The sequence below is a fragment of the Sorex araneus genome, chromosome 6 (genome assembly GCF_027595985.1).
Source record: "Sorex araneus isolate mSorAra2 chromosome 6, mSorAra2.pri, whole genome shotgun sequence".
Taxonomy (NCBI): domain Eukaryota; kingdom Metazoa; phylum Chordata; class Mammalia; order Eulipotyphla; family Soricidae; genus Sorex; species Sorex araneus.
In genome coordinates this window covers 80,572,126-80,589,367 of record NC_073307.1, presented here as the reverse complement: position 1 = coordinate 80,589,367, position 17,242 = coordinate 80,572,126, and the positions used below count along the sequence as shown (strand labels likewise).

Genomic DNA, 17,242 nt, shown 5'->3' with positions numbered 1-17,242 from the left:
AACCCAGGTCGGCCGTGTACAAGGCAAATGCCCTACCCACTGTGCTATCACTCCAGCACCTATTCTTAGACTTAACATTTTACAATAATTTTTTCCTAGTTCTTTTTTATTGTGCTATTGAGAAGTGAATATTTCCACATTTATTTAAAAAAATCAGTGCTATCACCAATAATTGTATTGTATTCTCTGACAACGAACACCTCAATCAACCTTCATTTTTGGTGGAAGTTGAGAAATGGGAAATCACATGACCAAAAGGATTTGCTCATCAGCCACAAAAGTCTATTAAATAAAGCACTGAAAGTTCTCCATTTGTTTGGTGTCAGAGGTTTTTATTCCTTGGGATCCTGGGCCTTGATAAGTCCTGGAGCAAGTCAGATATCGAGCATTTTTGTTTGGGGGCCACTCCTGACTCTGCCCAGAAATTGCTCTGGGTGGTGCTCAGGGGACCATCTGGAATCCCAGGTATCGAATCTGGGTTAGTCTGTGTAAGGCAAACACCTATCACTGTCCTATTTCTCCGACCCCGTATTTTTATATAGATGAAGAATTGGGCCAGAATTGTCATGATGAATACTTTGACCAGACACGTCAGGCTTATAGGTGTAGAAAATTGTCTGTTTTGATACTATCTGAGCCCATGTGCCTTTTAGAAATAAATGGAGGATAAAACTCCCCTTATCCACATTCTTTGCTTTCAGTTACCACTGGACAATTATGGACCAAGAATATTACAAATCCGATGGTATTTGGAGAGATACAAAGACCACACTTGCAGCTCTCGTTATGACTGCTTTAGTTTATTATTGGTTATTATTTTGCCTGGTTCTTGAATTGAACCTTATCAAAGGCAGGTGTGAATTGGGAAAAACACAGCATAGATTAGGGTTTAGTACCCACCAGGATTTCAGGCATCCATGGGGACCCTGGACCAGGTGTGTGCCTTGCAGGGTATGCTTGTCGTTTGGACACGGGAGCTCAAGGAGAGCCTTAGACCCCCGAGCAGGACTGGAACACCTTTTCTGTCCCCAGGATGGTTCCTATCATGAAGATGTGGGCTATGGTGTCAGCGAGGGGCTCAAGTCGAAAGCTCTGGCCTTGGAGAAGGCCAGGAAAGAGGCTGTGACAGATGGGCTAAAGCGAGCACTGAGGTAAGTCAGAGGATGGTGAGTTCGAACCACATTTTAGCAATTTTTATGGCAATTCTTTTGGTTTGTTTTGGGGGGCATACCTGACAGTGCCTGGGGGGCCACTCTTGGCTCAGTGCTAACGATGGCATTGGATGGGCGGTGAGTGGGAATCCAGGTGGGGATGGCATTGAGCCTCCGGTATGCAAAGCATTTTGAGCTGTGCCTCGGTTCCCCCTTTAAGCTAATCCATCATAGGTGTCAAAAATCAAAATAAGTGAGAGGAGCATTTGAGAGAGAGTATGAGTTACGGCACTTACCTGTGTGCAGCTAGCCCTGGTTCAGTCCCTGACAACACATATGGTCCCCATTTGCTCTCAGGGAGTGACTCCTGAGCACAGAGCTCAGAGTAGCCCCAAGTGCCACTGGGTATGGCTCAAAAAATACAAAAACCAAACAAAGCAAATAAGGGGGGTGGACAGATGACTCAGAGGGTTGGAACACGTGTTCTTTGTACGCAGGAGTCATAGACTCAGTCCTATCACATGTTCCTGGGACACTGCCTGATGTGGCCCCCAAATAAAACCCTAAGAGGGAACCAGATCAAAGTGATCTCACTCCCACCCTTTAGTCCGTCTTCCCGGCTTTCCTCCCCTATTTTGCGCTGTCCCAGTACTTGCACACGCCAAGGTCTGCCCTTTCAGAAATGAAGAGTAAGACCACAATTTCTCTATTTTGTCCTTGATTTGACACTTCTCCCTTCTCCACTTGGTAATGTATCTTGAAGATCTTGTTTTGAGTGTGGGGGACAGGAGTGCTCAGGGGCACTGACTGTACTCAGAAATGACCGCCTTGCAGTGCTTGGGGGACCGTATGTGGTGTTGGGGATGGACTTCAAGCAAGCCACATGCCTTAACCCTGTACTGTCCGCCCAGCCCTCATGAAGACCTTTCTGTAGGAGCACACAGGTCGCTTTCTCATTCTCTGCGACATACCTGAGTTCATTATGTATATGTGAGAGTGAATTTCATTACATATAAATCCATTACCCTTTCTTTTTACCTTGCAAATTGAAGTATGCCCAGTCACCAGGAAAAAGCTTAAATTTGCACTCCAAATTTATACCATTATCTGTGTATCTGGGTTTATCTGAAGTAAAAGTTAGTTCTGACTCATTCTGTGCCTGTGTGTTATTAGGGAATCAGATACCTGAGAGCAGTCCTGGGGAAGGCTGCTCTGGAATTTCTTCTGTGTCAGGGTGTAGTTAATGGGCCTTAGTGACTGGCTTCATACTCATTGCCAGAGATTTTTGCTCATTCTCAGATCTGTTGAATGCTCAGAAACTAATATGTGCAGGAAAACGTAGATGCCCAATAAACATTTCTAAATACATATTGGGGCCCATTTTGCTCCTCTCTCAGTAGCTTAGTGAAGAGTATGTTCCTTGATAGTTACATGAAGTCATTCTCAACACCATTTCACCTTCTTCCCCTCACCCTCAGGAGTTTTGGGAATGCACTTGGAAATTGTATTCTGGACAAAGACTATCTGAGGGCACTAAATAAGCTTCCACGCCAGGTATGTTAGAAATTGATGAATGGAATGCATTGTAGTAAAGATAATATATGCAATAAAGATAATATAATTTCCTTGTGTTGGGGATGGGCATGGAGGAAGAAGTGAAGACTCAATGAGAGTTTGGGGTGTGTGTTTCAGTCTTTGAATGTTAGAACTAGCATAAACCAACGGCTTTATTTTTCATATGAAGAAATGGAAGCCTAGAAAATGTATGCTACTTGTCTTATGGAGAGAACTGTCATTGGAAGTCGTTCCTTAGAGGAACACGGGGGTTCCCTGCAACACAGCTGTCATTTTTAGAATCTTGGCGCTCATCTGGCTAACCATTTTTCTTTAGCTCTGATGTCTTTTTTTTTTTTTTTGCTTTTTCGGTCACACCCAGTGATATACAGGGGTTACTCCTGGCTCTGCACTCAGAAATCACTCCTGGTGGTGCTCGGGGGACCATATGGGATGCTGGGAATCGAACCTGGGTCAGCTGCGTGCAAGGCAATCAATCACCCTACCCACTGTGCTATCGCTCCAGCCCAGCTCTGATGTCTTTAAGATTTAGATTGCCTGTGCTATCAGGGTCAACTATGTGATCTTGGCTCAGTTGTTTTCTAATTGGAAGTTTGTACCTCTTGATAGTAGCTAGAAGTTTGTGCCTCTTGATACCCTTCATCAGTTTTGCCTACCTCCCACTCTTTATTCCTTTAGTAATTATCAGTGTTTTCGGTCTTTATGATTTGTTTTATGTGAAATGACATAAACTTATCTGTTTGCCATATTTTACTTAATATGCACAAGGTCTATTTGTGTTGTGAAAGAAGCAAAATTTCCTTTTTTTTTTTTTGGTTGAAATATTGTGGTTTATTGCCCTCAATTTCTTTATCTATTCATTCCCCTGATGGACACTAGGTTGCTTCCACGTCTTGGCCATTGTAATTAATGCTGCAGTGAACAATGGAGTGAAGAAATCTTTTTGAGTACTTTTCTTTTGGGCTGGAGTGATAGCACAGTGGGTAGGGTATTTGCCTTACATGAGGCCAACCAGGTTTGATTCCTCCGCCCCTCTTCAGAGAGCCCAGCAAGCTACCGAGAGTATCTCGTCCACACGGCAGAGCCTGGCAAGCTACCCATGGCATATTTGATATGCCAAAAACAGTAACAATTCTTACAATGGAGACGTTACTGGTGCCTGCTCAAGCAAATCGATGAGCAACGGGATGACAGTGACAGTGACTTTTTCAGCTCAGTACTCAGAGTGGAACTGTTCAGTCATGTGATAGTTTTGAGGAGTCTCAAAAAAAAAAATTGTTTTTTTCATTCCTACCAGCAGTATACAGGGTTCCCTACAGTCCCTCCCCAGACTTATTTTTAAATCGTATGAGTCATTCTAACAAATGAGTTGTGATATTTCCTTGTGGTTTTGATATTCATTTTCCTGATGATTAGTGATGTCAAGCATCTTTTGTTTTCCTGTCTCTGGAAAAATATCTACTCAGATCTTCTTTTCCAGCCCGTCTTTTCTCCATTCCCTTCTCCTGCTTGAGAGTTTGCAGTGCTTATACATTTTTTTCTTTTTTGGTAGGGGGTGGGCTAGGCTGCACTAGCAGTGCCCAGAGACTGTTCCTGCCTCTGTGCTCAGAAGTGATCCCTGGCAATACTCAGGACCATTTGATGCCAGAAATTAAACCATAGTTGGCCACATGCAAGGAAGGTGCCTCCCCTGTGTATTCTCTCTGGCCTTTGCACTCTTTAGTTGTGATGTTCCTGTGCTTTGGGTTGTGGTGCTTGCCAGGGATTGCAAACTTGGTTTTCACTGCCTGCTGGGGATCCTAAATGGAGGTGCATCAGGGTTGCATTTGACATGTGGGGAATGTCAGGGACTGAATTTGTGGCCTCATCCCCAGATTCTTTTTGCCATATTTTCCCCCAACCACTTTTAGCCATATGCATTAAAAAATTTTTGAATTAAAAGACCCAACATTTTTCTCCATTTAAATTTTGTTTTGGTGCCAGGATTGAGCCTAGGGCCCAAACATGTGTGTCATGTACTTAATCATTCAGTTATGTGCCATTTATATAGTTGTAGATACTCAACCCTTACCAGATACTAGTTTCCTCCATTCAGAAGGCTGTCTATTCCTTTTTTTGTTTGTTTTTGGTCCATACCTGGTTGTGTCAGGAGGGACCCCTAGTGATGCTCAGGGGACCTCTAGTGATGCAGGGGTGGTGGCCTCCCCCGAAAGCATGCATAGCAAGTACTGTCTCCAGCCCTACTTTTCCTTGTCATTGATGGTTTCCTTTACTGTGTAGGAGTGTGATATAGTGGCATTTGTTTATATTTGTTACCTTTGACATTGGTTTTCCACAAAATATTTGTCAAGAATGAGTTACCCTGTTTTCTGTTCTTGGAGTTTTATGATTTCAGATTTTATATTCCAAGTCTTTAATTCATTTGAATTAATTTCTGTGTATGGTCCAATTTCAATCTGCCTTTTGTTATTCTGAATAGACCTATTACAGTTCTTATAAAATTTGATGGATATAAACACTGTTTATCTTGGGTTATCTTGGGATCTGCTGGGTTAGGTCAGAGGATACATATGTTACTTTTTGTATATTCTTCAGGTTTTCCAGTATGGCTACACTAGTTAACATGCAGCATGTGAACTGTAAAGAACAGTGTGTGAATTGTGAATGTTGCAGAGCGGCAGTGTTACTAGCATTGTCAGTCTTACCTGTTTCCCCCTGTTCTTCCCAGTGATTTTATTTCTAATTTCTATTTGTTTGTTTTGGGGGCACACCTGGCAGAGCTTGGGCTTACTCCTGACTGCACTCAGGAATCACTCCTGGCAGTGCTCAGAGAAACATATGGGCTACCGGGTATTAAACTTGGTCAGCCCCATGCAAGCCAAGTGCCCTCCCCACTGTCCTGATTTTCCACGTCACCCCCTCTCCATTACTTTATCGTGGTGAAAATACCATACACAGTATAATGTACCTCTTCTCAGTTTGTCTTTGAGCCACACCTGATGGTGCTCAGGGCTTCTGGGATCACTCCTGGCATTGCTGGGACCATATGTGGTGCCAAGGAGCAGGCCTAGGCGGTCTGTGTGCAAGGCAGGTAAGGCAACTACCTACACTACTGCTCCAGCCCTAAAATTTACCACTTCAAATATTTCAAGTGTACAGTTCAGTGGCATTAAATGTATATATAATGTTGCTGTACAATCATTATTATGTTCATTTCTGTAACATTAAAAAAAAGTGTAACTGAGGTTGGAGAGACTATATAGTGGTAGGGTACTTGCCTTGCATGTGACTGACCCAGGATTGATTCCCAGCACTCCATATGGTCCCTAGAGCCCACCAGAAGGAACCCCTGAGCACTGCTGGATATGAGCCAAAATTAAAAAAAAAAAAAAAGAACTGGAAGCTAGTACGAGTACAAGGCACATGCCTTCCATATGTGGCCCAATTCATTAGCTCCCTGGCACCTCGAGTGATGTCCACTGCCAGGAGTTGTTCCTGAGCAAAGAGCGGGAACAGCCCACCAGCACCTCCAGGCCTCTGCGCCCCGGGGGAAAAATTTTAAAAGACAAAACTATATACAAGAGCAATTTCCTTCCACCCTCTTTCTGTTGACTCCTGACAGATGTCACACCATTCTCATTTGGGTCTCCATGGTCTTGACTTTATCTGAGTGAAATGATCTTTTTGTGACCGGCCCATTTCACTTAGCATAAGGCCCAAACTCAGTTTTTTTTTTTTCTTCTTTTATTGGTGGGGCACACCTTGTAGTGTTTGGGGGCTGCTTCCAGCTCTGTGCTTGGGGTTTGCCCCCGGCAGTGCTCGGGACATCATGGAATGCTGGACATTGATCTCTGGCATGTACAGCGTGTTTCAGCCTGTTGAGTATCTCTGGCCCCATGGCCTTCTTATTTGCTTGCTATTTAGTAAGAAACTTTATGGTGTCATCATCATTTTTAGGTTATATTTATCAAATGTCATCATCTCAGTCTCTCAGTTAATGTCAGTATTATTTTAAAGTTCTCCAAAGTAAAGCCGCCCTGGGTTTCTGTAATTCTTGTGGTCTGCAAGTAAAACATTTTGCTGTGTACCACAGAATCCACTCACATTTGGTGAGATGTAGCAGGAACAAGCCCAAAATGGGGGATTCCTGCAGCTTTGGCTGGTGGCCACTGACAGTGCTGTCCAAGTGGTCTTCTGGTCACTGGATGGATTCCTAGGTGTGGCCACCCAAACCCAGGTCTTTAAGGCAGGAAAAGAAGAGCAGTTGAAAGAAGCTATTCCCCCACTTCCTTTTCCTTCCTTTCCTAGTTGCCTCTCGAGGTAGATTTAACGAAAGCCAAGAGACAAGACTTTGAACCATCGGTGGAAAAAGCGAGATACAGCAGCTGCAGGCGGAACACGGCTCTGGCTCTGGAACTCGCAAAACCACAGTGCGTGATCTCCCCTGACAGACCGAGTCACTCAGACGGTCTCACTGTGGTGCAGGAGGATAAGGACAGCAGCTCCAGGTAGGGGGTGTATATTCCCGTCTCCTGCAGGAGCATCCACATGACCGCCGGCCTCCCTCTGAGCCAACAGGGTGGCCTGTGTCGTCCCTTTAAGCCCTGCCTGTTGTTGCTCTTGTGCTGCAGATGCGCTGCTGTTGAGAGCAAAGCCACCTACCAGCGGAAGCTCCGGCAAAAACAGTTGCAGCAGCAGTTCCGGGAGCAAATGGAGAAGCAGCAGCAAGTGCAACCATCTGCTCCATCAGTTGAAAAGAAAGGTCAGGGGATGGGAGTGATGGAAGAGGTCCTGGGAGATGTGCGCTGGAGGAGGGCCAGCTGACTAACCTGCTCCGCTGCCCGCCCCAGTAGGGTCAGGTCCCGGCCAGACCCGTAGGCCTTCTCTGGTTTCACATGGAGAGATGAGCACAAGGAATTAAGATAGTGAACTCTGAACTTTTGTGGAAGGAAGGAAGCAGGCTTTAGCCTAATTTGGAACAAAAAAATTCAGGGCATGAATTTTTTTCCTTTACTTTGGTTACCTCTTCATGAGAAAGAGTGTTTTTTTGGTTTCTGAGCTTCTTGGAATATGAGGCAAAGTTGGGCTTGAAGAAATGAACACTTTGGGCAATTTTTATGAATCTTTCTTAGACTAGATTAGAGCTTATCTCAAACCCAGTGGCCTTTTGCCTAGTTTCACCTTAAGAATCATGAAAGAGGGGCCGGAGCGATAGCACAGCGGGTAGGGCGTTTGCCTTGCACGCGGCCGACCCGGGTTCGATCCCCGGCATCCCATATGGTCCCCCAAGCACCGCCAGGAGTAGTTCCTGAGTGCAAAGCCAGGAGTAACCCCTGAGCATCGCTGGGTGTGACCCAAAAAGCAAAAAAAAAAAAAAAAAAAAAAAGAATCATGAAAGAGGGGCTGGAGCGATAGCACAGCAGGTAGGGCATTTGCCTTGCACGTGGCTGACCTGAGTTCGATTCCCAGCATCCCATATGGTCCCTGAGCACCGCCAGGAGTAATTCCTGAGTGCAGAGCCAGGCGTAACCTCTGTGCACTGCCGGATCTCACCCAAAAAGAAAACAAAAAAAACAAAAAAAACAAAAAAAACAAACAAACATGAAAGAGTGCCCCCCAAAAGTCAGGATTTGTTCCATATTTGGCTCATTAATATTCTTCTCAATACTGGCAGGCTGAAATGATTCTAGGGTTAAAACCCCAAACTACTCAGTCAGTATATGCTTAATATAAATGGGTTCCAAACTATTCTAGAAGCTTCTGGGGATAAATGAATGTCCTCTAGGATGAATCCTGTGTCAGAAAACTAGATCCACTGTTTGATGATTTTACATATTTAATTTCTGCTGAAGATTTTGTTTTAACAAAGATTGTAATAAAAAGTAAAAATGGGGAGCTGGAGTGATAGCACAGCGGGTAAGGCATTTGCCTTGCATGCGGCCGACCTGGGTTCGAATCCCAGCATCCCATATGGTCCCCTGAGCACCGCCAGGGGTAATTCCTGAGTGAATGAGCCAGGAATGACCCCTGTGCATTGCCGGGTGTGACCCCCCCCAAAAAAAAAGCAAAAAAAAAAAAAAAGTAAAAATGGAACCAGACAGCTCCTAATAACCCTGGTTTTTGTTGCTAAAGGAAGGAATATATACAGTAATATATACATACATTTGACAATAAGAAAAGGGAATCCCTTCTTTTCAGCTTCTTATACATGCTCTCTGCAGAACTGGGACTCCATATACTGTTAGTGCAAGGGACCCCGTGGGACGTCAGGCAGCCTAAAGCTGCTTTCTCTAATAACGGACTTGGGTAACTATTCTTTCCCTTGCAGAATCATTGCCTGCATGTCCAGTGCAACACAGCACTCCTGTAATTGCTGCTTCAGAACCACCCACAGGAAAAGACTTGGAAGGTTGGTAGGGGGCTAAAGGAATGTGCTGAGTGTTAAATCAGTAAATATCTGCGAAATGCTTATCAGGTTACTATACTGTATACTACTTCTGGTAACTACAAATATATCTTAAAAGACATGAAAATCCTTCTATCCACTTTTTATTTAGTCTGTTAAGCTTTAAGAAAAAAGACATACTAAGCTTCTCTGTTATCCTGACCTAAGAGAAGTTTCCCCAAACTATCATAAGGTATTGAGGACATTTAAGATCAGTTATTTTCAGGGCTTTGTATGAGAATACTTCTTTCTGGTTTGTCTGTTTCTCACCTAGACCTGGTGGTTCTCTGGGATCTCTGCAGTCAGGGATCACTCCTGGGGGCTTGAGACTATACTGGGTGTCGCATGCAAGGCAAATGCTCTACTTGCTGTATAACCATTTTGGTCCCCTTGTTTTTTGTTTTGGGGCCACAACTGGCAGTGCTCAGGAGACCAAACAGTGTTGAGGACTAAAGCCAGCTTCCTGCATTCTTTGCATGTGTTCCAAAGTGGGCTTTTTCTCTGACCCTGAGAAATGTTGATGCTACATTTTCCTGTGATCTCCATTCCTACAGACACTCTTGAAATGTGGGATATGACTCCAAACACGTGGGACAGTGTTGCCAAGACTTTATCTAGTCCAGAACCATCTGAGACTCCTGCTATACCAAAAGTGAAGAATGAGGTGGTGGCCCACAATAGCATTAGCCACCAGAATCCACAAGCAAAATCTGAACCCTGGTACCCACCAAATCACAACCAACCTGTAACAGGTAGTATTCAGGAGCCAAAAGGGAGAATCTGGATTTAATTCTGTAGATTTTAAAGAATGAATTTTAATAATGGATAGAATTGAGCTAGAGGACAAAAATAGTAAGAAAATGAAAGATAATTGTTTGAGGGGGCTCTTCCTTTGGCATTTTTAGGAGACAATACCCAGCATGTGCTCTAGGCAGGCATGTGGTGCTGGGGATCAAGCTTGGGTTATGTGGGAAAGCATATTAAGCTGCCTGTTGAGCCAACTCCCCAACCTGTTCTTTTCATGTTTTGACTGAAGTCAATCCTTTTTAGCTTGATAGCAGTAGTAAGAATTAAAAATAATCATGCTAAGAGTGTTTCCTAGTTAAAGTCCTTTGGGTTAATGTGCTCTGTCTTGCTCATGACAAGTTTCACTCTAATACTTTTCAGTTCAAATTAGAACTTACTAGCTAATTTTAAAACCCATTACAACTATTTAAATGATTTTATCTTCCATAGGAAACTATGATTCCTATAAGAAAAACCAGGATATGAAAAGAAGGAAATTGGATCCATCGTAATCAAGCTCAGGCTACACCACCAGACTGTCACAAAAGGGCTTTACAAATTTGTTCATCGTTCCTAGGGAATGAACTCTATTTCCAAGGTTTTATCATGCTTATTCTGAACTTTGAGGATTGGACTACTGGGGTCGATTACAGATAGAGCTGTACAGTTGAAAAACCTGGGACTTCAAGTCACATAGTGGGGAAATTCTGAGGAAGATTAATACACTTAACTCTTGAGGCTCTTCACTAATTATCTCTGCATCATTATGTTAAATAAAGATCAAAATTTTAGGAATCATCATTGGTTACAAACCCTTACACACTGTCATGCTACTAAGTATCAACTTCAGTAGTGACTCAAAATAAAATTGTCACCACTGCCATCTCTTTTACTTTAGAGCTCCATGTTTGTTTTTGTTTTGGGGACATACCCAGTGGCACTCAGGCGTACTCCTGGCTCTGCTGAGGGATCACTCTTGGTGGGAGGTGGGGGACCATTTGGGATGCCTTACCTGCTGTACTGTCTCTGTAATCCAAGTGCTCCATACTTTAACATTAACCCCATGGGTTAATAGGCATAACTCATTTATGTATCTCATCGCTGCAGATGTAAGCTTGTAGGATAACATTGGTTTGTCCTTTCTGCCTTGCTACAGGGAGCTTAGGTTTATTGGATTACTTCTATCACAGTGCTCTTGAGGCATTTTCATTCCTCTGTGACTATCTGTAACCTCTTTCTTTGTGCTCTGTTTCCCCAACCAGTCAATCACCTTTATCTCCTAGTCAGACTGTTAACTTGTAAATATTTTGTTTCTTCTTCTTAGGTCCTTTGCATATTTAAATAAGAGCAGTGTCCTTTTTGTATAGACACAGGAAGACAGTTAATGCTATATGCTTTTGTAACTTGGAGTTAATTGACTACGAATAATATTCATCTTCTTGACTTAAGCCTCAGTTGCCCTTACTTCCTAGAACCCCCAAAGCAGGGTCCCGACGATGGACTAGATGGACCTAGGGCAAGCTGTGAGCTACCCTGGCATCGAAATGGGCCAGGCCAAGTGGACAATGTCTGCCATTATCCAAAAAGCAACAGCTTGATTAGGACCCTGCTAGGGTTAGGAAAGACTTAATCTGGCCTGAGCACTGTAGTCTGGGATCTGTAGCGGGATGTCCCCAGGAGAGCCACCCTACAAGCTCAGTGTATCTCTTACTGCCATGTAATCTCATCAATGGCCAAGACCCAGGGGCTATAAATTAAAACGGGAAGAGAATGCCACAGAATGTCCTGAGCTGTCTTCACTGGGGCACCTCAGAGGGGGGTGTGTTGAGTCTCTCTCCCTGCCCCAAGCAGAGCCCCGGCGGCCGAAAACCTCCAGAACCCAACCAACGCCATGTGCAAGGCCACTCTACATGCTCAGACTAGCCTCACACAAGAGGGGACGAGCCTCACCCAAGATAGGATGAATCTTACCAGAGAGCAGACTGGCAGGAAAACCCAGGTATGATATCTCCAAGCCCGCTTGGAGATCTCCTCCCAGGTCCACAGTTTTCCAGAAGCTTGGCAGTCACACCCACAAACTGCCCCCAGCACCATGTAATCTCATCAATGGCCAAGACCCAGAGACTAAACTAACACTTCCAGAAGAGAGCAACACAGAATTTCCTGGACATTATATTCTATTAATAACAAGCAATACGAAACAAATCGTCTAACATTGCCTTTCCGATAGGTTTGAGTGGTGGTGGGCCTGGTGTCAAAATACCGAATGTAACCAAAGTAGAGAGAGAGAGGGAAAGTGTCTGCCACAAGGCAAGGGAAGGGTTGGAACGGGGGTGGGGGCTAATACTGGGGGTTTTGGTGGTGAAAATGTGTACTGGTGAAGGGATAGGTGTTTGATGATTGTATGACCGAAGCACAAACATGGAAGCTTTGTAACTATCTCATGGTGAATCAAAAAAAGAAAAATGGGGGGAATAATAAAATTTAATATTCAGAATAGAATAAAAAAAAGTAATATGGAGTTCATGCCCAATCCAATCAGCTTTATCAATGGCTGAATAAGTAGTGGTACTCCTACATTATATATTTATATAAAATGTAGATTTAAGATGAATGTTTAAATGGTTATTGTACTAAGGGAAAGAGAAAAACCCCTCGGTGGTATTTCGCCCTTGAGCAGATCTCCTGGCTGCAGGTGATCAGGAAGGGCTTTCATATATGGGACTTGGGTGTGGTTGCTACTGCCAAGGTTTTGGAGGGTGTGAGAGACGAGGGACCAGGACATCAGTCGGAGCGCAGAGAGACTAGGAAGGGGGACAGGAGGAGACGGGAATGAGGAGCTTAGTGAGACTGGAACAGGCGCGTGGGAAGAATGAAATAAACGGCAACTGATCACCAATCAGCCTGGCCCTCATTTCCTCCTTCGTCCGCCCTTCGCATCAGCGGTAACTGGTGGGGAAGCACTGCAAGACCACCAAATGCAGGTGGTGAGAGAGCAGTGGGCTTCTGATTCGTTTTATGAATACACAAAGCTGAAGGTTTGTGGTACCTCTGCATCAAGCAAATAAGTCTATCAGCATAATTTCCCAACAACGTGCTAATTTTGTCCTGTTTTGGCAATATTTCAGTTTTTTCATTACCTGTTAATAGTTGTATCTGTGGCCAGTGATCTATCATGTTACTATTATACTTTTTCTTGGGAGCCACAAAATGCACCCATATAATATGGGGAGCTTGATAAAATGTATTCTAACCGCTTTGCTATTACCTCCCTATTTGCTATTACCTCTTTGAACATTCTGATACTAAGACTCACCAATATTGAAATGTGAAATGAAGCCAATACTACACATGATTAAATGTAGTGAGGAAAGAGTGCTGAAAGCCAAAACAGGCCAAAAGTGAGGCCTCCTGGGTCAGTTAGCAAAGTTGTGAAGTAAGAACAAGTTCAAAGGAATGAAAAGTGCTGTGCATGTGAATAAAAAAGTGAAACAGCCCTGGGGATAGCATAAGGACGTTAACATACTTATCCTGTACAGGACCACCCAACTTGTTGCATTCCTGGTGCTACTATATGGTAACTGTATCTCATACGGTAGCCCTGGCAGCACCAGGAATCACTGAACAGAGCCAGAGTCCTGAGGACCAACAGGTGTGGTAAAAAAGAAAAAGGAAGCAACAACAACAACAATTAGCCAAGTGGCTTGTGGCATTTAAAGGTAGAAAACAGTTACGCAAAAGTGCAAGGTGAAACAACTTTGATGTCAGCTCTGCAACAGATTCTCTGAAGATACATCATTGAAGATTGTCATTACTCTCATTGAAGGCAGCTTAGCTAAACCACCGATTTTTCAATGTAGATGAAACAGTCTTCCACTATAAAAAGCCATGTAGGAAATAACAGCTAGAAAGAAGTCAATGCCTGGCCTTAGTTTTTCAAAGGTCAAGCTGACTCTCCTGTTAGGAACTAATGCAGCTGACTTCCTTAAAGTTGAAGCTAGTGTTCATGTACCATTTTGAAATCCTAAGGCCCTCAAGATCTGTGGAAGATCTACTTTGCCTGAGCTCTATAAATGGTAACAGTATATTTACAGTATGGTTTACTGATTGTCAGCTTACTGTTGAGACCTACTGATCAGAAAAGAAAGATCCCTTTCAAAATATCACTGCACTGGCTTATAAATGTACCTGGTCAGAGCTCTGATGGATATACAGTGAGACTGATGTGTTTCCTTGTCTATGGCAGTACAGTTTGTGAGTCAAGGGGTAATGTTGACTTTTGTGGCTAAGATATTTTGTAAGACTATCGTTGCCATAGATGATTCCTGTGATGCACGTCAATAAAGTAAATCAGAAACCTTTTGGAAAGAATTTACCAGTGGTTCTAAATGCCATTAAGAACATCCATGATGCATCACATAAGTTGGTAAAGTAATAGTAGGGTTTAAGAAGATTTGACTTAAAAAAACTGTTGGGGGGTGGCAATGCTCAGGGGTTACTTCTGGCTTTGCATTCAGAAATTACAGTGCTTGGGATCCATATGGGATGATGGGGATGAAACCTGGCCAGCCATACGCAAGGCAAGCATCCTATCTGCTATATTCTTTTTGGCCCCTTGTTTAATTGTGCTATAGAGAAATCTTTCAAGAAAGGATGCCTCAGATGATATGGCAAACTTCACTGTCTTATTTTAAGAAATGGCCCACAGTCAGCAACCTGATTAGTCATAGAACGAGACTTCATTAGTGAAGTATGACCCACTGAAGGCTTAGACAGTGATTAAGATTTGATAGCAATAAGGCAATTCCATTTTATTATTATTTTTTTTGTGTGTGTGGGGGGTCACACAGTACTTAAGAGTACACCTTGCTCGGTGCTTAGGAATTACTCCTGGCAGTGCCAAGAGACCACATGCCAGGGATTTGAACTAGGGGCTGTCAGAGTCAAGTGCCTACATTTGTAGGCTTCAGTCTCAGCAATAAGGCACTTTAAATTAAGGTATGCACTGGGCCAAATGTAGGGTGAATTGCTTTATTATAGTTGCCTAGAACCAAACTTATAGTATCTCAGGTGTAACTATGCTGTTATACTATGAACAAAGACTACAAGGGGTGTATTATTGTGTTACATAATTCAGGCTACAGTCTTCATCTTTGGTAACTTAATAAGACTTCTGGATCATTATGTATATTTTCCTAATCAAATGATCTATGAGTGGAGACATTATTTGGAAGAAGCAAAATACTTTGTAATATAATAATGTAAATAGCTGTCCCTAGTTTTCTACTTGAAATGTGAGATATGACCCACCTTAACATGAAACTTTTTTTTTAGTGCTTAGAATGTTTCATAAGAAAATGGGAGGAATCAACCTCCCCAACTTCCAACTCTACTACAAAGCGGTAGGAATTAAAACAGCATGGTACTGGAACAAAGGCAGAGCTGCAGATCAATGGAACAGGGTTGAATACTCTGACACCCCCTCCCAAATATACGATCATCTAATCTTTGATAAGGGAGCAAGAAATGTGAAGTGGTGCAAGGAAAGCATGTTTAACAAACTGTGCTGGCAAAACTGGACAGCTACATGGAAAAAATGGGCTTAGACCTCCACCTGTCACCATGTACAAAAGTCAGATCAAAATGGATTAAAGACCTCAACATCAGACCAGAATCCTTAAGGTACATTGAAGACAAGGTCGGCAAAACCCTCCACAACATTGAAGCCAACGGTATCTTCAAAGCTGACATGCCACTGGCCAAGCAAGTGAAAACAGAGCTAAATAAATGGGACTATCTCAAACTAAGAAGCTTCTGCACCTCAAAAGAAACAGTGACCAAAATACAAAGACAATCTACAGAATGGGAAAGGGTATTTACGCAGTACCCATCCGATAAAGGGTTGATATCAAGGATATACAATGCACTGGTTGAACTCCACAAGAAGAAAACTGCCAACCCAATCAAGAAATGGGGTGATGAAATGAATAGAAACTTTCCCAAAGAAGAAATCCGAATGGCTGAGAGGCACATGAGAAAATGTTCAACATCACTAATCATCAGGGAGATGCAGATCAAAACAACGAGATATCATCTCACACCACATCCCCAAAAAGAAAAGCAACCGGTGTTGGCGTGGATGTGGGGAGAAAGGGACTCTCCTTCACTGCTGGTGGGAATGCCGACTGGTTCAGCCCTTTTGGAAAACAGTATGGACGATTCTCAAAAAATTAGAAATTGAGCTTCCATTTGACCCAGCAATACCACTCCTGGGAATATATCCTGGAGAGGCAAAAAGGTATAGTAGAGATGACATCTGCATTTCTATGTTCATTGCAGCACTGTTTACAATAGCCACAATCTGGAAAAAAACAGAGTGCCCAAAAACAGATGACTGGTTAAAGAAACTCTGGTACATCTACACAATGGAATACTATGTAGCTGTCAGAAGACATGGTCATGAAATTTGCATATAAGTGGATCGACCCGGAGAGTGTCATGTTGAGTAAAATGAGTCAGAAAGAGACAGACAGAAAGATTGCACTCATATATGTAACATAAAGTAGCTGAGAAGTACAAGCTCGCAATGATGCAATCTCTAGCAGTTATTTCTCTGGACTTAGTTACTAAAATACAGAAATCCAAAATCATGCGGCTGTTAGACCCCTATCTCTTCATTCTCAGCAATGGAAAACAAATGCTTCCTTTTCAGCAGGTCCGACTTTAGGGGGGAGAAACTCCAAATAATAATAGTGAGTTTTTTGTTGTTGTTGAAATATTGAATGTAATCAAAGTAAAGTGAAAGAAAAGTGAAATTTATCAGTTACACGGGGCGGGGGGCAGTATACTGTGATTCTTGGTGGTGGAATATGTGCACTGGTGAAGGGATGGGTGTTTGAGCATTGTATAACTGGGACTTAAACCTGGAAGTTGTGTAACTTTCCACATGGTGATTCAATAAAAGAATAAATTAAAAAACAAAAAAAATAGAATGTTTCATAATTATTTTTCTTAAGCAGAGATAAGAAATGAAAGTACAGGAAGGCAGTTAACTATTATTCATTCAAAACAGAAAGAGGCAGTAACTTACCTTGCATTCCATTCCCTTTGATTTCCATGTTGTTGGTCATAGTCATCTTCTGATATTGATAGCCTTATATTTTCTTTAGGAAAAAAAATCTTTCTCTGGGATAATCTTTAGCTCAGGTCAGAATTGCCACTAAGAAAGTTGCTAGAGTTAGTAAACCACATACAATTAAAACAGAACTAAAGACATGAAAAAAGG

General features: G+C 42.8%; 1 protein-coding gene across 5 annotated transcripts in view; it reads left to right on the top strand.

Moving 5' to 3' along the window:
* Window positions 1-16,915, top strand: part of RAD52 (RAD52 homolog, DNA repair protein) — a 35,836-nt gene extending 18,921 nt beyond the window's left edge. For all 5 annotated transcript variants that reach the window (XM_055142180.1, XM_055142181.1, XM_055142179.1 and 2 more), the window contains 7 exons: window positions 1,033-1,151; window positions 2,630-2,705; window positions 7,035-7,234; window positions 7,358-7,488; window positions 9,055-9,135; window positions 9,726-9,923; window positions 10,408-16,915. In XM_055142180.1, coding sequence (XP_054998155.1) covers window positions 1,033-1,151; window positions 2,630-2,705; window positions 7,035-7,234; window positions 7,358-7,488; window positions 9,055-9,135; window positions 9,726-9,923; window positions 10,408-10,469 — 867 coding nt within the window. In that variant the 3' untranslated portion in view covers window positions 10,470-16,915. The remainder of the gene's footprint in view (window positions 1-1,032; window positions 1,152-2,629; window positions 2,706-7,034; window positions 7,235-7,357; window positions 7,489-9,054; window positions 9,136-9,725; window positions 9,924-10,407) is intronic.
* The last annotated feature ends 327 nt before the right edge of the window (window positions 16,916-17,242 follow it).